Below are 20,736 nucleotides of genomic sequence, written 5' to 3' on the forward strand. Positions count from 1 at the left end.
ATCCCAGTCTGAATCCACATAAGAGAGAAATCAAAACCCAAAGCCTGAGCACATCTCTGGCTGAATATGAAAGTCATGTAGATGTAGGCAGTCCAACCCCACTGACATGGATTATCACTCTTTGTCTTGGATCCAGATTTAGACCTACTTAGAATAGACCTACTAAAACCACTGGGAATGAAGTTAGTTATGACAAACTTGTCCCATTAATTTCAATGGGTTTTCTTTAAGTAGGACTAAATCTGGATCCAGCCCATAGTACCTAGAAAGAACAAAACCTCCTTCTATGATAAGAGGACTTTATTCATTAGGGGCATTAATTGGAGTGCAGTTCAGGAAAAAAACTTTGAATTTATTAATGGGCTGAACCCTCACCACCATCAGGCTAGACTCAGGTCTGGTCAGTGGCGGCTGTGCATCTGCATAAACCTGACCCAAGCACTTGGGGTGGGTGGGGTGGGGGGCAGGGCCAGCTTGCCTTACCAAGGGCTCTGAGTTCCCTGAACATTTGCACCAACTAACTCAAGGCAGAATTAGTTGTCCAAAGAAGCATTCTGCAGTGACTGTTCCATGTCTTTTTTCTCCCTTTTCTCAGTAACGTCTATTGGACCACAAAATGTAACATGCCATCTTCAGAATGTCTGTGTCTGTACTCCTGCCTTGCATCAATGGCTGTTGGTGGATAGGAAAGCACCAATGTAATGACATCACTCATCCTGGGGGCTGTCTATACGCTCCGAAAGCCCCGTGGTGGGTGCACGGTGGTGCTGCATCAGTTGTATGGCGCAGCAGCCACCTCGAAGCCACCATGGGGCTTTCCTACAAAGCTCCACGTTTAAAAAGTCGAGGGTTTACTCCAACTTTTTAGGTTGGAGCGAGGTGAACACGGCTCTTCTGCTGTCTAACCTCACTCCAGCGTCGATGTGGAGGCATTCCTGGGCAGAAGGTGACCCCTGATTTGTCTTCAGGAGCTCAGGCAGGAGGCAGGCCAGTGAGCCATATGGCTGATGGACACCTCCCACCCTCCCTCTGCATCAGGATTAGCCACCCAACACCCCACAACAGAGAAAGTGTGGGCTTTTTTTTAACTTGATGGCAACCCAGCACCGTATAGGCAGCCCTGTGGTGTGTTGTACTAGACCAGCTTTCCTCAACTTGGTGCCATCCAGGTATTTTGGACGATGCTCCCAGCATTTCTGACCAACAGCCATGCTGGGCAGCAATGATTGGAATTTAAGTCCACAACATCTGGAAAGCACCAGGTTGGGGGAAGACTGCACTAGACACTGTCATTTCCTTTGTTTGCCACAAGGTAGCATTTTATTCAGTTCTTATTGTCAAACTCACCCCACTCACACACACAAATACGCACACACCTTCCATGAGTTTCTAACTCTCTCCAATGCTCTCCTTTCCCTTCAAGAGGACGTCTTCATCCAGCAGACGCAGGATGTGAAGAACCCCATCATTTATGCTGTTTTTGCTGCCTCTGGGTGAGTGTGCTCAGGGAACAGGATTCACGCTTGTCTACGCTCAAGCCTTTCCTAGGCAAAGCCCCAGCCTGAATTTTGGAGCCGAGATTATTCCAAAAGCAGGCGCTGTTCAGTCCAGCCTGGGTGTCATTGCGATGTGCTCCATTCCTAGCCAAGGAGGGAGCATGGTCTTGAACAGGGTCATCCTGGAATTTTCTGGCACAGCTGGAACTGAGCCCGGAAGTTCTTGCTTGCCAAGCTTGGGGTTTTCCCACAAACCCAGTCATAGCAGCTGTAGCTGATGACTGAATCCCTTGGGGATGAAGGCAGGTGGAGTCCCCCCACCCCACCCCACCCCAGACATACACCAGGATCTATTTAAGCCCCTGCAGGGTCAAGAGGGCATCAGGTCCTTCGTTGGACCAGCAAGCAGCAGCAACAGCAGCAGCAGCTAATGCCATTCTTCTCAGTGCTTGTGACTGGAATGACTAATCCTGGAATGTTTATACCATAGTGGGAACATGGCTTGACATCTCTAAAGCAGCTGCTCTGGGCTGGTCCCACAGCACCAAAATTGCATTGTCTTATCCTACCCCCCTCCCAAGCCCAGGCCCCGGTTGTTGGTTTGGCACTCTGTGCCAAGCAGGAAATCTCTGCTTCTCCAGGGTCCGTGTCATTGCACATGTTCACAAGGGTTTAAGGGGCATTTCAAGGGATTGCCAACAACCAAGGCTGAGCAGAGAAGAATGCCTCCCCTTTGCAGCTGTGGAGGGCCTGGGAGTGTACAGCTGAGGCACAGAGGGAGCATCGCCACCAGCTTTTATATGCACAGCCGACGGTCACACTTGGGACTAACACCATTCCCCCCTCCTTATCAGGTCTGTGTTTAAGGGCTCTGCAGTGTGTGTCTACTCCATGGCTGACATCCGCATGGTCTTCAATGGGCCTTTTGCCCACAAGGAGGGCCCCAACTACCAGTGGATGCCTTTCACAGGCAAAATGCCTTATCCTCGTCCAGGCACGGTAAGTGTGGGCAAGTTCTCCAACAGACTGCTTCGCTCCTAAGGCACTGTCCTGAAGTGACCCTGCCTCCTGTAGTGCAAATATATGCAGTCTAAGCTCAAGAGGTTTGGTATATGGACACACGATCATGCACTGGAAAAATAGCTGAAAGAATGTGCATGCACAATGGACTTCTCATTTGTGTGTGTCCCTTTCTTTAATGGATTTCCTGCTTCATGCAACAATCCACACCAAGCCATAACTCATTACTAAAGAACAGGCTTTTAGATGCAGACAGTTCAGTCCTTGGCTAAAAGATCTGAAACGACAAAGGCCTCCATCTGAGAGCCTGGAGAATTCCTGCCGGTTGGAGTAGGTTAGAAAGGCCAATGGGCCACACACGACAAAACATAATGAGATACAGTGAAAATCTTATTCACATAGAACAAATTCCAAATGAGCTTTGAACCTATTGATCTTCAGCAGGGGAATATGTGTGCAATTAAGTTTTGTACTAACATGATTTTTAAAATGGGACTCCGTTCCACAGAAGATCGTCCGATGATCTGCATCCATACAAGGTAGCTTCATGAGTCCGATTTTGAATTAATCCATATGAGGCAGTATTTCTGATGTAATCATTCAGAGCAGAAGTACAAACCATTGGCTGGCCTGGATGGGGGTGGGACCACCGTTCAGTGGCAGAGCATGTTCTCTGCAAATAAAAGGTTCTGGGTATCTCCACTGAAGGGGATTTGAGGGAGCAAGACTGGGAAAACATCTACCTTGAGGCCTTGAAGCACCACTGTCAGTCTACCTCCCCCAACTTGGTGTCCTCAAGATGTTTTGGACTATAACACCCATCATCCCTGTCTATTGGTCATGCTAGCTGGGGCTGATGGGAGCTGCAGTTCCAAAGACCTAGAGGCCATGCCGTTGGGGAAGGCTACACCAGGTGGTCGAATGGTCTTAATTCACTATGCACATAAGTATTTCCTCTTCCACATTGCAGCGAAGGAATTTATTACTGATGGAAAGCCTTAGCTGTTGAAGATATGCTGTCCCTTCCCCGATTGCGCTTCTCCTTCTGCCCCTCCTGTGTGTGCCTCCTGCTCTGATTCTCTCTCCCTTTCTATCCTTGCCCTGCTCTTCCTTCCCTGCGCGCCTCTAGCCCTCTCCTTCCTTGGTATCCACATCATTTGCTATAATGCAGCCAACAGCTTTTCAGCCCTGCTCACTGCTTGACATTTGGCCACCGCGTGGGAGGCTGATTAGTGTTTCCTCTCCAGGTTGGTGGTCTCCAGACTCATTTGCTGGCATCCCTTCCTTGTTGGCAAAACACCCAAAAAGAAGGAGAACTCATTGCTTCATTTTATTGGCCTGGAGAATGCGGCTCTCTGGTCTCTTTTGCTCATACACCCAGCAGGGCCCAAAAGAGCCAGATACGGTCTTGGCTGTGCTATGGGGAGGCCTCCAAAAATGCTAAGAACAGTCTGTGTTTGGCTCTCATAGCATAGCAGCTGGGACAGATGGGATTCTGAGGTTTGCGTGAGCATTACTGAAAACACCCCACAATTGAAGGATGATGTTCTTCACAGCAAAACAGAATAGTTTTTCAAAGGTGTACCCCAATCCTAGAAAAGATCCATCGGGTACAGCATTGTGGTGCATGGTAAAGAAATTGAAGGCAGCCTGGGTGAGATGAGTTGTTAAGAGCATGGATAGTTTATAGCCCTAATCGAAAGGGCTCCCTCCAGCAACCAATTCTCTGCCCACCATATAAGCAGAAGGCTCTTTAAAGCCTTCCTTCCCCCAGAATTAAAAGCTTTGACAACAGACACTTCGACAGCTATTTATTTATTTATTTATTTATTACATTTTTATACCGCCCAATAGCCGAAGCTCTCTGGGCGGTTCACAAATGTTGTTACAATGTTGTTGCCTTTTTTCTTCCAGGCTTTTTAGTGCTTCAGAATAAAAATTGTGTCAGTGTGTTTTTAGATTTTTGCACTACCTACTGGCCTTTACTTTGGTTTGATTTTGTTGTTTTAAATGTTTTGGGGTTTTATTTTTATTTCATTTTTTGTATTTAAGTTTTACGTTTAAGTTTTTTTTAATAAATGTTCTTTGTGACTCACCAGAGGGCTTTTGCTATTGGGCGGGACAGAAGTGTAATAAATAAATTTGAAAGAGTTCTGATACATCTCAGCAGCTGACGGCTGTGCCCTCAGCTGAAAGGCATAAGGAGGGGATCGGGCTACAAAAAGCAGCCTAGGTACATTATAGGGAGGATGCACTTTGGATCATACATATAATGGAGGGGGGCGTAGCTTTGCATGCAGAAGGTCCCAGGTTCAATCCCCCGCATCTCCAGATAAGGGAGGAAAAATTCCTGCCTGAAACTCTGGGGAGCCGCTGCCAGTCAGTGTTGACAATACTGGTCTAGCTGGACCAATGGTCTGTCTAAGGCAGCTTTCTATGTTCCGATGATCAGGCTCTATAATGGAAAGAAGACAGGAGCACCCGTGGGCTAGATAGAGCCTACAGGCTGCTTGTGACATATGCGTCCAGTAAGACAAGCAGAAATCCTAGAACAGCAATTCATGCATTGACAGTGCCACGTCTCATGCCTTTGCTCTGTATTTCTGCCTTGGGTTTTCAGTGCCCAGGAGGGACATTCACCCCCTCGATGAAATCGACGAAGGACTACCCTGATGAGGTTATCAACTTCATGCGCACTCATCCCATGATGTACAATGGCGTGTACCCCATACATCGCCAGCCACTAGTGGTGAGGACCAACGTCAACTACAAGTTCACAACTATTGCCGTGGACCAGGTGGATGCAGCTGACGGGCGCTATGAGGTGCTTTTCCTGGGCACAGGTACCCACTGATGTGCACTGAAGAGAATACACAAATACCTTCCACTCACCACCACCACCACCCCAGCCTGGAAGACAAATATTTTGGGTTGGTTCACTCAATGGGGTATCCAGCTGGGAAAGACTTATTCAGCTGCATTTTCCTATAGCTTACCACCACCACCACCACCAAAACCACATTTCTAATAAGATTTGGAAGCATGCTATTTAACAATGCGATCAGTTGGAAGGGAGGAATAGCAGACCCCAGCTTCAGTTCTTCTGTTCACACCACATACTACTTCAAGAGCACAGAAGCCCATTTGAAATTAACATAAAAATACCACAAGAGCCCTGCTGGATCAGATCAAGGACCAGTCTAGTCCAGTATCCAGCTTCCCACAGTGGCCAACTAGATGCCTCTGAGAAGCCCACAAGCAGAGCATAAGGGCACCTTCTTTCCTGTGTTCCCCAGCAACTGGTATTCAGAAGCATACCAATTCTTTTTTGTCTAAGATCTCTGTCTAGAGAATCCATTTCTTCCCAAGTCATATTCCAGAACTCCTTTCAGTGGGACTTTGCATGTAGAATTGAACTCTGTTGTTCGATGGCTTTGGGCCTCTCAGTCTGGAGTTAATGAGAAATCCTTTGACAGTAAGAATATAAGAACTCCCTTGCTGAACCAGACAGAAACTTATCTATTCCAGCCTTCTATTTACAAGATTGGCCCACGAAAAGGTCTAGCCTTGCCTTTACCTAAGCCTACAAGTGGAGGATGACTTTTTGGCTTAGTAGAGAACCAGCGTTTACCTCCCAGCTTTCTAAGCAGATGTGAATCCTCATAAGTCACATCAAGCAACATTGATCCCCACCCCACCCCACCCCACTGTCATGTATCTCCCCTGGAAACCTGCAGAGGTATCACAGGTTCAGCTGTACACCATTCTGCCTGTGTGCAAACTGCTTCTCCTGAGGTGAAATAGAGCAGCATTGCTGGCTGAGTAGTTGAAGTGCAGAGGCATAAGGATTAGATGAAGGGCTGTATGACAGCAAAGCCCTAACACAGGGACTGGGAGCATGTCTAGCCATCTAATGATGGCAGGAACCACTTTCACTAGGTCCAGTCTGGTGTAGGTGAGTTACTTGTCTCTGTAGGCCAAAGGAGTGCAGCCAGCAGTCCAAGCAGGTGGCCAGGAATGCTAATGATCCAGAAAGTTTTCATTAACTGGCAACGGCTCTGTCTCTGCACAGCTGTTCCCTGAGCTACCTAATTCACTGCACAGCCCTCGGCAGCTGTGCGCTGTCCCGGCACCACCTGTCCCAGCCTTTAGGGAGTTTCCTCTTTCTTTTTGGCCATAGGTGTAACAAATCTGCAGATCTTGGTTGTTTCCTGTTGCAGAAAAAAGCAGAAAAAGTTGAATGAGCACAGGAATTTGGACTACCTCATGGAATGAATGAATGTGAGAAGCATTCAGTTCAGAGTGCAAACAGGACAGGAGAGTTGTCTCGGTGGCCTAGGCAATAGGTGCTTATTTTCAGCTGTCTCTCCAGCCATCTGAACCGGCAATAAAGCTGCCCGTTCACTATTTAGAACAACCCAATCTGATGAATGAATTTAGCAAGGGTGACATTTAGAAAAGGTGGAGAGGGATGGGTTGCCAATCCCACTCCTGTCTTTCGGAGCACATGTGATAACTCTTTAGAAGCACCTATAGCTCTGGTTACATATTATTATTTTTATTATATCCAAGTGTTGGCCTTTGAACCTTGTTCTGAATCTCTCCCCACCCCCTCCAAATCACACACACACACACATACACACACACACACACACACACACACCATAAAAACGAAAATACTATCAGTATATTTTAAGGTGAGACTGTGTTATTTCAAGAACAGCTGCACCAATATACGGCTTTCAGCATGGTGTCACTTTATCAAGGGAAGTATTTGACTTGCTTTTAAAACTTCCTAAAAAGCAACTTGGGACTTCTGGATCACCAAAGGAAGACTTCTCAAAATGTGTCAAAAACATGGCTGTCTTTTTCTGTCTTGTTTTTTGGCTTTACAGCTTAAAAAAAATCCTCCTTCTTGTTGTTGGAGACTACATTATGCCCTGAAAGAAGGCACAAAACCACCCTACACCAAATCCAGACTACATAATTTATTTATTTATTTATTTATTACATTTCTATACCACCCAATAGCCGGAACTCTCTGGGCGGTTCACAAAAATTAAAACCATTCAAAGTATAAAACAACAGTATAAAACCATAATATAAAATACAATATAAAGCTCAACATAAGAATTAGCTTAGGTCTTTTTCTAGAATAGATTCAGAAATAAAACATGCTTTCCTACTCTATCCCTACCCCTTTCCTCTCCAAATTGCTTTTTGGAGGGGAAAGATGGTGGAGAAGCCCCTACTTGCAATATTAGGTTACCTAGGACCATTGTTTCCTTTTATCAACTGAAACCCAAGGAAGCATTGAAATCAGCAGTCATGATAGGTTTAGATGTAAGTGAGCATGCACTTGAACTCAGTTAGGGAGGCACTGACCAGGTCTGCATGATCGGTGGCTGGCAGCATGGCATAAATAAGTCATGGTGGCTTGCAATGCATGCTGGCTGCCATTGTGAATATTCAAAGTGTGGCAGATGGTTGCCATGACTTATCGTGTTATGCAGACTCAGGCAGGGAGCTTGTTACCATGGTTAGCAAGCCATCCAGAACCCATGGGCTGTTCTTGGTTTCTGGGTATGGGGGACTTGTTAACCACAGTAACAAACCACCCCACGCGAGTTCACACCACATGATAATCCATGGTGACTGTGCACCATAGTTTGAATAGTCACAATGGCAGCTAGCCACTGACAATGCAAATTAGTCTTGGGGCCTCTATGAAAGTCATGGACATACACCACTGTATAATCCTTCTAAGGATCATTTGCATCCCCATCAGTTCATATGCCACTGTGACTGATACATTAGAGGCTAAAATCGCCCAGCACATAACAGGTTTATTGAAAGAAAGATTGCTCATAATATAAAATAAGTGCATTCTTAGCAAGGTTTATTTATTTTTAAATGCTTATTGTATGTTGCTATATTTTTTCATGACCAGACGTAATATTCATCCTGAGACTGATAGGACATATGGACACTATTTTTGTGTTGTACCCCACCTCGATCCAGAGGGAGAGGTGGGTAACAAATAAATTATTATTATTATTATTATTATTATTATTATTATTATTATTATTAGCCAGATCCATGTGGTTCTTTGAGACTTGCATGTAGTTGCTTTCATTTTCCATTTCTGACAATGATATTGCAGTGCCTCTATGGTTCCCTTATCTGTCATCTTCTCCAGTCCACCAAGTGTGACCACACAAGCACCCTTACTTTATCTTGAGTTGTTCCATTTGCCCCTTTGTTTTAGTCTGACCCATATATTTTCCTATGATTATGAACTTCTGACATTTCCTGCCCATATTCCGTTCTCTTAGGACTGTGGGCTGTTCTTTGGATTTAGAAATTACAGGATATTCATGTTCAATGCATAGAGGCATCTGCAGGTTCAAGGAGCAGAACTTTCTCAATGATGGTCATCTCTCTACAAAACCTTTGACCAAGGAAGTTCATTCAGCCAGTTCTCTTAAGGCAGGGGTGGGGGCTCCAGATGTTGTTGGACTACACCTCACATCAGCCATAGCCAGCATAGCCAGTGGTGAAAGATGATGGGAATTGCAGTCTAAACAACATCTGGATAGCTACACATTCCCCAGCCCTGTCTTATGGATAACTTTAGGTGAAGCTCCATAAGGTTTGGCCCACAGTCTCTGTTAGGAGCAAGCAAACAAGTCTTTCACAGGTGCTCTATAAGAGTATCAGCATTACTGATATTAGCATATGAACATCATGGTGAACACCAGAAAAGGGAAATGAGACAAGGCGCAACTGACGCTAAATGCCCTCTACGTGTTTCTCTTGCGTTGCAGATCGTGGCACTGTCCAGAAGGTTATAGTCCTGCCTAAAGATGACATGGAAACAGAAGAACTAATGCTAGAAGAAGTGGAGGTGTTCAAAGTAAGGCACTGCTCACCCTAAGTATTTCAAGGTCACCTAATCCTCCATGGAGCAGGTGGGGTTGAGAACTGGTGTAGTGTAGTGGCAAAGAGTGTGAACTGTGAAGTTCCTTGCTCAAATTCCACCTCATCCATGAACTCAGTAGGTGGCCAGGGATGGGTGAAATCAATGGCAGCAATAAAGGTGGCTGTAAGTAACCTTAGAATTGGTGGGGCTGTGCATTGTTTTCTCTGCCGCCTCCTCGATACCTATAATACAGAGCTGATAATGCTTGCCTAGCTTTATAGGCTTAGTATTGGACTGCCATGATGAGCAGTCAAAAAGCAGTTTTTAAATGCTTAGAATTTGATGATGATGATGATGATGATGATGATGATGATGATGATGATAGATGATTAATGGAATTGCAGACCGAGGAGTATCACACCACGCAGCTCCTCAGAAAAAAATGGTACTATCCACCTGGATTTGACTTTCCTCTGTATACTCTCTCTAAATACTCTAGAGATTTTGGGAGGGCAGCCACACACTCTCATACCTGGATTAACTACCACCATGTGGTTTCCCTCTAGGTTCCAGCCCCCATCAAGACTATGACCATCTCTTCCAAAAGGGTGAGTATATCCCTCCTTTGCTGGGAATAGATACTTGACTGGGTCTAGAGAAGACTCAGGGCAGGAAAGGGTGTCCTTTGACTAGCTATCTGCAATAGTTACCTTGGCAAAAGGTCAAGAAATGTGGAGGTTTCCCCCCTACACCCACACCACACCACATCCAGCATTCTGGCAATTTCCTGTTTCCCTTGAGTATTTGCTATTGCCATGGGCTCACTCCAAAGGCTGGTGGGCAGACTAGAATGCAGGTCTGGGTGAACTGGCCAAGGAGGCTTTTCTGTCCACCCTCCCTCCAGAAAATGTATTATCGCATCCATGGCCATCTTTGGTACGCTGAAGGAGCAGAAGGCTCTGCAGCACCATAGACTCCTGAAAGTTTCTTTTACCCCAACAGCAACAGCTCTATGTGTCCTCGGCCATCGGGTTAACACACCTGGCCCTTCACCGCTGTGATGTGTATGGAGAAGCCTGCGCTGACTGCTGCCTAGCCAGGGACCCCTATTGTGCCTGGGATGGCAAGTCCTGTTCCCGCTACTCTGCTTCCTCCAAGAGGTACTGTGCGGCTGGGAGGATGGTACAGGACACATTTCTACTCCAGTATGAAGCTGTATGTTGGGAATGCTCTGCAAAAATGTGACATTGAAGAATGACTGCAGGGTCACAAACACTGTAGAACAGGGACTATTTCCAAGAGATCTCAAAGAGTTGACTTTATAGCTTGATCCTGGGAACATTCTTGGGAACCAGCAGTATCATCATAAGGGGGGGATTCAGGGGTGGTTTAATAAAAAAAGTATTCCAGATGGTAGCTGAGGAGCAATGCAGGAAAACATTATGATATAGGGATCCTGGGCAACACATCTGGGTAGTGATATGGAGTATGATTGCTCTAGGGCAGGATGGATCTTGGGAAGGATTTGGGACTGCTAATATTGGCTGAGAATTATTCTAGGTCTCAGTGCCTAGGGACAGGCCTGACAGGCTGTATGACAAATCCTTTTCTATTTTTGCTGCTGTTGTTCAATATTATCTCCATTATATTTTTAGGAAACATTTTTTAGCCTCAGACATTTTTAATTGATCAATTTTAATTGTTTTTGTTTAAATTCTATTAATATGGATTTTATTTGTTTTTTGAATGTTGCCCTGAGAGCTGTTGGCTATAGAGTGACTAAAACACTACAGAAATAAATAAATAAAACAAAAGTGTTTTACAAAGGGCCCAACATCTCATGACGTTGCTATGGCTGCTGAGAAGGGCTGAGATCCCATCTGCTTACCCAGTTGCTTCTTTCCTCATCACAGGCGGAGCAGACGCCAGGATGTCCGGCATGGCAACCCCATCCGTCAGTGCAGGGGTTACAATTCCAATGGTGAGCACCACAACCATCCCACTGTTAGGATCAGACTATTTCTGGTCCATGTCCATTTCAAGTATATTCAGTCATAAGTCTCCTTTCATCTAGTTTCCACATGTGATAGATATTTTTTAAAACTCATGGAAATGTGCATTTGCCCTCATATGCAACTTCCACTAACACACATTTTATATACAACTTTCCCTAATATACGCATTTTCCTAATATATGCATGTTTTTACACAATTTCTGAGCGAAGGGCTGCATTACAAAATTTGGAGAAGTGCACAATGTGATAACTGTTCTGATCTAATATAGGAAGTGCAAATTAATTTGTGAAAAAATCACGATCAAACAAAATTCTCTGCCACCCCAACCCACCACTTAGGGAACAGAAAGTAGCATTCCTCCCTGGTCATCACACTGAAGATCTCAGTGAACCACTGGCTCAGCTTCCCCTATTCCCATTTCTGCAAAATGGATTGTAGGCCAAAGCTGACCTTCACACTGTGATTTTATCAATAGATTTTATCAATAGATGGAGGAAGTGGCACTTGACCTGAAGAAGTCAGTGGAGGTTAGGTTATCCTGAATGAATATCCATAAAGATTAGCGATCATCCACATTTCTGTATACATGAAACTGCAACAAAAATCTGTTCCCAAGAATCTCAGCTTTGTTTGGCCGAAAACCATCTCAACACCCAAGTTTCTAAACATCATGATTGTGGAGATTTGTTTGTGGGATTAGTAGGTGGGTGGAGATGGATGAATTCAAGAGCCTCCGTGTTTCATGTCTGGCTCTTTATCCTTATTTTTTGATCTCCTGTCCTGTTGTCCTGTAGTACATCTCTGCTGCACCTTGCCTTTTTCCTACATCAATATTTGCCAGAAATACAAAATGTATAAAAACCAAACCATCTTGTTCAACATTAAGCCTATAAAAACAACACAGGTGTTCAGACTAGGCACATTTTATTTATTTGAATATGTTGGACACACAATGTGGGTTTCTTTGGTGTAGATTCACTGTAGAATTTGGACTTTCTTGGCATGGAGTGTAGGCAGCCATGGATAAAACAGGAAGTGACCTTTTCACATTGGATAGATGGACGAATGCACTCAAAAAAAGGAACATGACCGGGGAATAAGGGTACATTCAGGCCAGCCCTTTTGTATGTTTTCATTACACTTTAGTTGATTTGTTACACAATATATGCTTCTTATGAAGTATCTGTTTGGCTTCTGTGAAAAATCTGCAGTTAATACCAGCAACATTTAATTTGCTAAAGCTGCAAACCTGAGAGTAAGTCCCATTAAACTCAATGGGATATATATCTGAGTAGACCTAGCATTGCACATTACTTATTTTTAGACAAGATTGGTGTCTAGATGAAAGGATGCAAATGTACAATTAAAGAAATAAAGCAAAGTCTTAGGAGGAGGAGGCAGAGAGGTGAAACAATGGTCAGGAAAAGGGACAGCATGAGACTTCTGTCCAGACCAGCTGCAGGAATGCTTTTATCCCTTCAATGAGGCATGACCTTTCCTGCAGGAAAACCATTCAATGGGTCCTAAATAGTGGCAGATCATGGAATGTGTTCCAGTGCCCACACACACACACTTATGTGATTTTCTAAAGTTGAGTACACAAAATCCAGACTGGCAGGATGTCCCCGAAAAGGTACATATGCTGAATGGTGGGTGGATAATTCGCCCAGTGTGGAAGATGGCCATATAAATAAACTTGGTAGCAGTGCTACTAGCCTTCTTTTGACAAAAAAGTAAGAGTCCCCTCTAATATATTTTGCTAGGGAATGTCTTGAGTGTAGTGTGTCCCCTGATGAATCATAATCTGGTCTCCATATTCTCTTTCCACCGCTAGCCAACAAGAACACAGTAGAGGCTGTCCAGTATGGAGTGGAGGGAAGCACGGCCTTTCTGGAGTGCCAGCCTCGCTCTCCTCAGGCCACCATCAAATGGCTGCTCCAGAAGGATAACAGTGACCGAAGAAAAGAGGTATGAGGAACACATGGGCCAGCCGGCCTGCAATTTCCCAGTTGGAATTTAGGGAAGGGGTAGGGAAAGGGGGAAAGTTTCCATCACAGGCTTAGAGGGGAGCCTACCTTCTGCTTCCACAGAAAATTACAGTAAATACTAGAGCTGAGCTGACAAGTCTCGTTTGTTCTCACTTTCATTATTGTCAAAAATGTTCCCCCACTCTGCTTTCAGCCACCTCCTTGACATTTTATCTTTATTTTTCTTTTTATATATATTATCTTTAGCTTTATTTTTCATCCACATCCTGGATACCAGAAGGACGTATACAAAAGCCCACAAAACCTGGGTTTTAAGGCTCCCAGAAACTATGCAGTCCCTCAGCTAGCCCACTGGCAACAGCCCAGGGCAACTTCGATACTTTGGGAGCTAAAGAACTGTAATATTTCTGAGCTTGTCTGACCAAACTCAGGAAAATGCCTCAATCCAATTGAGCCACAGCTGGAGCAGAGTCGCTTTATATATACCCTATACCCTCCTCCCCCCCCAGCCGTGCTCCATTTCTGTCTAGTATTATCTCCCACCTCCTGGGAAGTTGTATCTTTCACTGTGACTTGCTGCTTGTCAGAACTGAGGAAGTGTGGGAGAAGTCTAGGACTGACATAACAAGAAATAGTAAGTCAGCACTGAGAAGCAAGAATGTTGAAAGCCAGAAAGTGCTCAGTCTCTGAATGGGCTGTGGCTTGCCCCCCAAAACATGCTCTATTGGTCCTCAATGTGGCATCCATGGACACCATTATGCCCACAAACAACTCCCTTGGCACCCACCAGGTTCCTTGCACTTCCTGATTAATAATAACCATCATCATTATCATCACCATCACCATCATCATCATCTGGGGTGGTGGCATGCTGCAATGTGAAGTGCCACCCTCCAGCACCAGCTTCATTTTCAAGAATGCCTCTGGGCCTCTGTATTTCTGAAAAATGCCTCTTGGGTAGCTAGAGCCCAGCACTTCATTTTGAAGCATTCCCAGCCACCCAGAAAAAAGAAAACTGTACTCCAGGAGCAGCAAGAAGCATCCTAGAGGACTGGGAGAGGTGGAGAGTGACCTGAGGCTTAGAGGAGGTGGCAGGGGATTTTTGCTGTGTTGTATGTTTTGCTTGTGGGTGGGTGTGGGTGTATTTCTCTGAGCATCACCAGTTTGCCTTCTGTGAACTGGATATTTTGTCATGCTTTGTGGGGACAAATATGTAATATGGCATTTGGAGATCAGACTCCACCTCTTCCTTGTACTCAGTTTCATTGCCAAGTTGCTTGTCTCTGAGTCGTATCAGTTTGCTTTCTGTTATAAGGGGGGGGGATCTACACTACTGCTTTAAAGCGCTTTAAAGCACTTTGAAGACTGTATATGCAGTGTGTTCTGGGCCCCAGCAGTTGTCAAAACTGTTATAAAGCGCTTTAAAGCAGTAGTGTAGATCCTGCCAAGGAGATGAAAACTGTGTGTTCAAAAGAGTGGTTTTGTATTTTGGGCCTCAGAACCCACCTCTGTCTTATGCTTAGGTTCTTCAGCAAGCGACTTTAGTCTCACCAGTTAGCCTTCTAGGAAATGTCTATTTTGTGATTGGCCACACCCCCACAACAGCCATTTTGTGAAATAGCAAGCCCCTCCCTGGCAGCCATTTCGTGATCTCCCACCATACTTTCTCAAAACTTCAACTGGGCCCACCATCCCAACCCAACTGGGCTTAAATGTGCCTCCTTGGTATTTCTTTCTCCTTTAGCTACGCACTGAAGGACGGGTGCTGAGGACAGAGCAGGGGCTGCTGTTGCGGTCCTTGCAGCTCTCGGATGGGGGCTTGTATTCCTGCACAGCCACGGAAAACAACTTCAAGCACACCGTAGCCAAAGTGCAGCTGCATGTCCTTAGCAGTGAAACCGTCCATGCTGTGCTCTTCCAGTCAGAGGCCCCCGTTCCCTCTGCAGCAGCCATGCGAGCCGGCCTACCAGGAGGCTTCAGCTCTCACTACCATGACCTGGTGCAGCTGCTCACCCAGCCTGAGATGGGACTCATCAACCAGTACTGCCAGGGATACTGGCGGCATGTAGCTTCCAACCACAAGGAGACTCTGGCGGGTCTCAAAGCCAAGGAGCTGCATGATCAGAAGAAGCCTCGAAACCGCCGGAACCACCAACCAGAGATGGATCAACAGACATGAAACGGACAACTGAAAGGGACTATGCAATGACAGTGCTATATTTCCCTCCTCCCCATTTTAATATTAAAATATCTATAAATATATATATATAAATACATATATATATACACATACACACACACACACACACACACAAACAAACATGCCCCGCTCCCCCTCAAGACAGTATTTATTTGTAGGTTGTACATAATCTGTGGGTGATGCAGTCTCATCTTGGTGTGAGATGGCAAGGAGCGTGGAGGCATCCCGCTGGCAGCTTGCTCTTCCTTCCCCCTTTTATCTGCGGTACTGTAAAATAGCTGACATATCAGAGGGGTGGGAGTGAGGGCAAGAGTCATCTCTCCCTCTGCGTGCCACCTCAAAGCACACAGCTGCCCCCTAGGTGCAGGGATGTCTGATGGCAGGGGCTGAAAGCAAAGTCACTGTTCCATTTTACTCCACATTAGGCCCCTCTGGTGTGGAATCCCCAGATCTGGAATGATGGCGCGGAGGCCTTCAAGCCTGAGTCATCATGAGCAAGTTGGAGACTTTTGAGTTACCATCATTGAAAACATTCCTATTATTGTCAGACACCAAACATCCTTGCCCACCCCCACCACACCACCCTCCGCTAGCATGCCCAGAGGTGTATATATGCCCCTGCCACATGTACAAAGACTTTAGCACTTTCTTCCCCCTTTATACATTTCTCTGGAAGGATACTTTCCGGTATAAAATACCATGGAGGCTGCACCTCTTAGGAACCTGAACCTTTTACGGGAGAAGGAAGTGTTTCATTAAGGATATCCATGCATGGTCCTAGGCAGTGCTCCCACTGCTACTAGAAGCAAATTAATCCCGCCATTAGGAAGTCAAGGAACAATCTTACGATTTGATAATGATTCATCCTGTGCTATTTGGCAGGTAATCTGCAAGAGGTAAAGTCTGTGAAAGTTGTGATATAAAGATAGTAGAGTACTTGTGACAATAGACACAACCCAAAGAGTGGGTGGGAAGATGGATATGGCTATGATCATAGACACCTGGCTTTGCTGAGCTGGTTTACCTGATGAATATGAGGGCCTCATCCATGTGGGTTATGCTGGGGAGATGTAATGTATATATGAACCAAAGCTACTCTCTCGTAATGCATATGTCAGATACTTCCAAGGCCAAAGATAGCGTGGGAGCGGAGGAGGCAGAGAGGATTAGCCATCAGTGGAGAGCCATCAGGATATCTGGTTTCTGCTCTGGAGGAATCAATGACTCAGCTACCCTACCTAGTTATTTATTATAATTTAATAATATTGACCTGCCCACTGGGAGTCCAAATCCTCAGTCTGATTTGGGTCAGTGGGATAGTCTGTTGTCTGAATGTTCCCATAAAGATTTCTCTGGCATTACTACATAGTCCACATTGGCCACTTAGGTGCAGGGCAGGCTGGGTAGAGTGTGCAAGAATCTTTCCAAAGAAAGATGAATGTTGGTCTCAGCATGACCAACTTGTCTTCCATCTTAAATACTAGCAGGTTTCCAGAGTCCACAAGCTAAAGACTAATAAGCTTTCACTGCATGTAGTATCCCTTACGACAAGGATTATTATCCAGCCACCCCACCGCCAGAAATAAAGGGTGGTAAGTGTAGGACAGCAATAGCAACTCTGCACAAAAATGAAGCCAATAATGCAACTATATAGGTAAGGTGGGGTTTAGGGTTTGTGGATCTAATTGTGCAAGTGGGAATTTGGCCAACAATTGTTTGTCAAGGGCAGGGATGGGCAACTTGTGGCTCTCCATAAGTTTTGGCCTACAACTTCCATCAGCCCTAGCCAGCATAGCTAACGGTGAGAGATTATGGGAGTTGTAGGCCAAAACATCTGGAGGGCCACAGGTTACCCTTCCCTGATCTAGCGTTTTATCTCAAATGAAAACATGTAGAGGTTGGGGATGTGGTTCATACCACAAGGGGGGAAAGGGACAATTCTGAAGCATGTAAGAAGAAATAGAATTCACAGGGGAGATGCAGAAGTGGGGCCATGGTGTGGCGGAGAGATGCTCCAATTTGGAGTATATACATACTCTAGGAAAATATGAGTGCTATTTGGTATACAGAGCAGAGAAGCAAAATATGGTAATACAATAAATTACCCGGGTTTTATCAGAACCAGTCTTGTTTATTTTATTTACTTGTTACATTTATATACCGCCCCATAGCCGAAGCCCCTAAACCTATTTTGAATGGAATATGGGGAAAAAGAACAGAGTGCATGTTTCCCACCACTGAATAACGATGCCCAGAACTAGGGAAGAGGGCTTCTAGGTCAAACAGGGACCCTGAGGCAGGCCTGAGCCACCCCACCCCTGTTCAGCAAAGTAAGGACTGAGTATAGCAAACTTTCTTGAATGCAGGCTTGAGCTCCCCCAACTTCCTTTTGTTTCTTTCCTGGCATAAGTGTTTCCTGGATGTCTGGGTATGCTGTCTCCCTTGGGTTTTGTTTTAGCAGAGGGTTTGGTTCTCTTGGACTCCTTCAGTCTGGATTCATTGGTGTGGGAGTGACTTTTATGGTCCATACCTACAAAGAGGAATTAAGGTCAAATCCTGAGTTTGAATTAATCCAAGTGGCTTCTGCCTGTGGAGTCACACTCATCTACATCTTCTCACTATCAGCCCTTCGTTCTCCCACTGCAGTGACCTATGCACCGATGCAAGAAAACTCCATGGACAGGGGTTCTTTGCCATTGTGCTAGTCACAAGAAGCTACAGGGATGGACTATGATCACCGAGGGCAGCATGCATAGAAAAAAACCATGCACAGAACTATCACATTATGCTGAATATGTAGCCCAGCTGAGCTAGGATGGAAGCTAGGTTGTTTCATGGACTTGCACAACAAGGGACAGTCTCAACAGAGCAGAACTGAAGCCTGCAGAAGCCACACTGTGTGCCCTTTGGGCTCTGAGGCTGTATCACCTGTTGTAAACAAAGTGAGCGCACCTTTTGTGTTTGGCGGCACCCCTGGGCCCACCTCGTTTACCCTCCCTCATTCTTACAGGCGGCCCCCCCTTCCCCTGCCAATTTGAGTGATGCGCGTGTACTTTCTCTTGTAAATAGCTGTAAATCGAAGATGTAACAAAAACCAGGGATATGGAGCATCTGACAAGTAGCTCCTTGTGATGAATTCAAGTGCAGAGCCACCTCCGCGCCTGTAATGTGAAATTCCTGTGGATAGAACAAGCTAATAAACACTGGCTTTGTTTTTGAAAACTCAAGACTACTTCACTCCCACTCTTCAAAATGCCTCTGCTGCCCTCCTGAGGGCCTGGGCTCTTCTTGTATGCCACAGGTTCAGTTTTGGATTGCAGCCGCTTCTATGGATTGCTCACTACCAGACGTGGTCTTTAAATTAGGTGGATGAATGCCTGTAATTAAAATCTTATCACTCATTCTGATTCTTGAAGGGTGTCCACAATGTTGGATTTTCTCGTGTGAATCTCATCTAATCCTCTAAATTGTACCTCATTGTATTTTCAGGTTTGCCAGATAATATTTACTCCTTAGTACATTTTGTGGCAAGTAAAAGTGAAAAAACACCACCACCACATGCTAATATGATGCAATTAAGTGGCTGAATAGGCTAGGTACACCCGTCCCAGTGGTTTGGCCATCATCAGACAAATGTTTTATCACACGCTCACTACTGCCCTCTTATGGATGTTCGCGCATCCTTTAGACAACTGCGTCCTCCTCCCACGCACCTCCTGCTCATTTTTCTGTCACAGAATAGACCCCTTTTAATCTGACTTTTTTGTTTTTAGACGGAATGTGCCGCAATCTCCTGCTGTGTGCAGGAAAAGCGGCATGATAAAAATGCCCCCTGAATGGGCCACACAGTCTTTGTTTACTTCCTCTTTCCTCTCAGAGAGGAAAGAGGAAGTAATGAAGGACAGAAGCGGGGGTGGTGGGCAGTGGAGAAGTGACAGGAAGGAAATGTGATTTTCCCCCTCCCCGTGTGATGACGCTTTCTGCTCCTACTGTTGAACTGCACTCAACAGCAGGACAAATCCAAACATAGCTACAAAGATCTCTGGAAGTTAGATGATCATAGCAAACGTGCATTCTAGCAACTCTTTCCCTATACTGGCTACATGATAATCATGGGAAACCAGGCTGGGATAACTACAGCAATAAAGGATATTTTGATGGACTGACATTTCTGGTCAGGACTCATTGGGATCTTTCACTGGCACCAGATGCTATTTGTCTTTGGTTAGACTAGCAGCCTTTCCCAACTTTAGGTCCCTAGACAACTCCCATAATCCCTGATCAGTGGTCATGCTGCTGGGGATGAAAGCTATAGTCCAACAATGTCTGAGGTAGGGAAAGGCTAGACTAGAGTGCTAGGACCTTCACTACCTGGAAAATACATATTAGGCCATAGCTAGACCTAAGGTTTATCCCTGGATTGTTCAGGGGTCAAACCTGTTCATCTAGGTGACACACAGGGGATCCAGTGCTCAGGCAGGGGCGAACCCTGGATGATCCCAGGATAAACCTTAGGTCTAGCTGTGGCCTAAGTCTAAAATGTATTACTAAAACTTAAGATCAAGCCATGTCTAGTCATATGCTGATCTAACCCACATCATCAGTATAACCCAATGTGCATCTGTGTATGTCTTTTTGTTGTTCACTTACTTGTGTATATGCACACACACTGAGAAAAATGGCCTGTGAGAAAAGGAAGGTCCCAGGCATTTGACAAAAGGGTCAAAAGACAGAGGAAAGAGTGATTCCCTAAGCTAAGCTATAGAATCAGAAGCTTCAATCTATTTTTGAACTTAACTACTTCAAACCACAGGTAGGGACAAATCCTGTAACCTTAATAGGGGAGTTGCTTCAGCTGCCTAATCATTTTCATTGCTTTTGCCTGCACCTTTTCCATCTCCACAACATCCTTTTTGAGATGCTTTAAGGAAACCCACCAAAACCAAAACACACAAAAAGCCCTGCCCACCTGTACTAAGGAGTTCTTCCACTCCTTAGTGGAAGTTCTTCCACTCCATTTGCATTGTTATCTACAAAACTCATTGCTGGCACCTTTGTAACCTGCTTAGTCCTGATCCTGATTCATGATTTAGA

General features: G+C 45.2%; 1 protein-coding gene across 1 annotated transcript in view; it reads left to right on the forward strand.

Moving 5' to 3' along the window:
* Window positions 1-19,302, forward strand: part of SEMA3F (semaphorin 3F) — a 152,199-nt gene extending 132,897 nt beyond the window's left edge. The window contains exons 11-20 of the mRNA XM_063121075.1: window positions 1,424-1,493; window positions 2,351-2,495; window positions 5,137-5,359; window positions 9,344-9,432; window positions 10,005-10,046; window positions 10,441-10,598; window positions 11,352-11,419; window positions 13,289-13,422; window positions 15,187-17,771; window positions 17,814-19,302. Coding sequence (XP_062977145.1) covers window positions 1,424-1,493; window positions 2,351-2,495; window positions 5,137-5,359; window positions 9,344-9,432; window positions 10,005-10,046; window positions 10,441-10,598; window positions 11,352-11,419; window positions 13,289-13,422; window positions 15,187-15,621 — 1,364 coding nt within the window. The 3' untranslated portion in view covers window positions 15,622-17,771; window positions 17,814-19,302. The remainder of the gene's footprint in view (window positions 1-1,423; window positions 1,494-2,350; window positions 2,496-5,136; window positions 5,360-9,343; window positions 9,433-10,004; window positions 10,047-10,440; window positions 10,599-11,351; window positions 11,420-13,288; window positions 13,423-15,186; window positions 17,772-17,813) is intronic.
* The last annotated feature ends 1,434 nt before the right edge of the window (window positions 19,303-20,736 follow it).

This window comes from Elgaria multicarinata, chromosome 3, assembly GCF_023053635.1.
Source record: "Elgaria multicarinata webbii isolate HBS135686 ecotype San Diego chromosome 3, rElgMul1.1.pri, whole genome shotgun sequence".
In the NCBI taxonomy this organism is placed as follows: domain Eukaryota; kingdom Metazoa; phylum Chordata; class Lepidosauria; order Squamata; family Anguidae; genus Elgaria; species Elgaria multicarinata.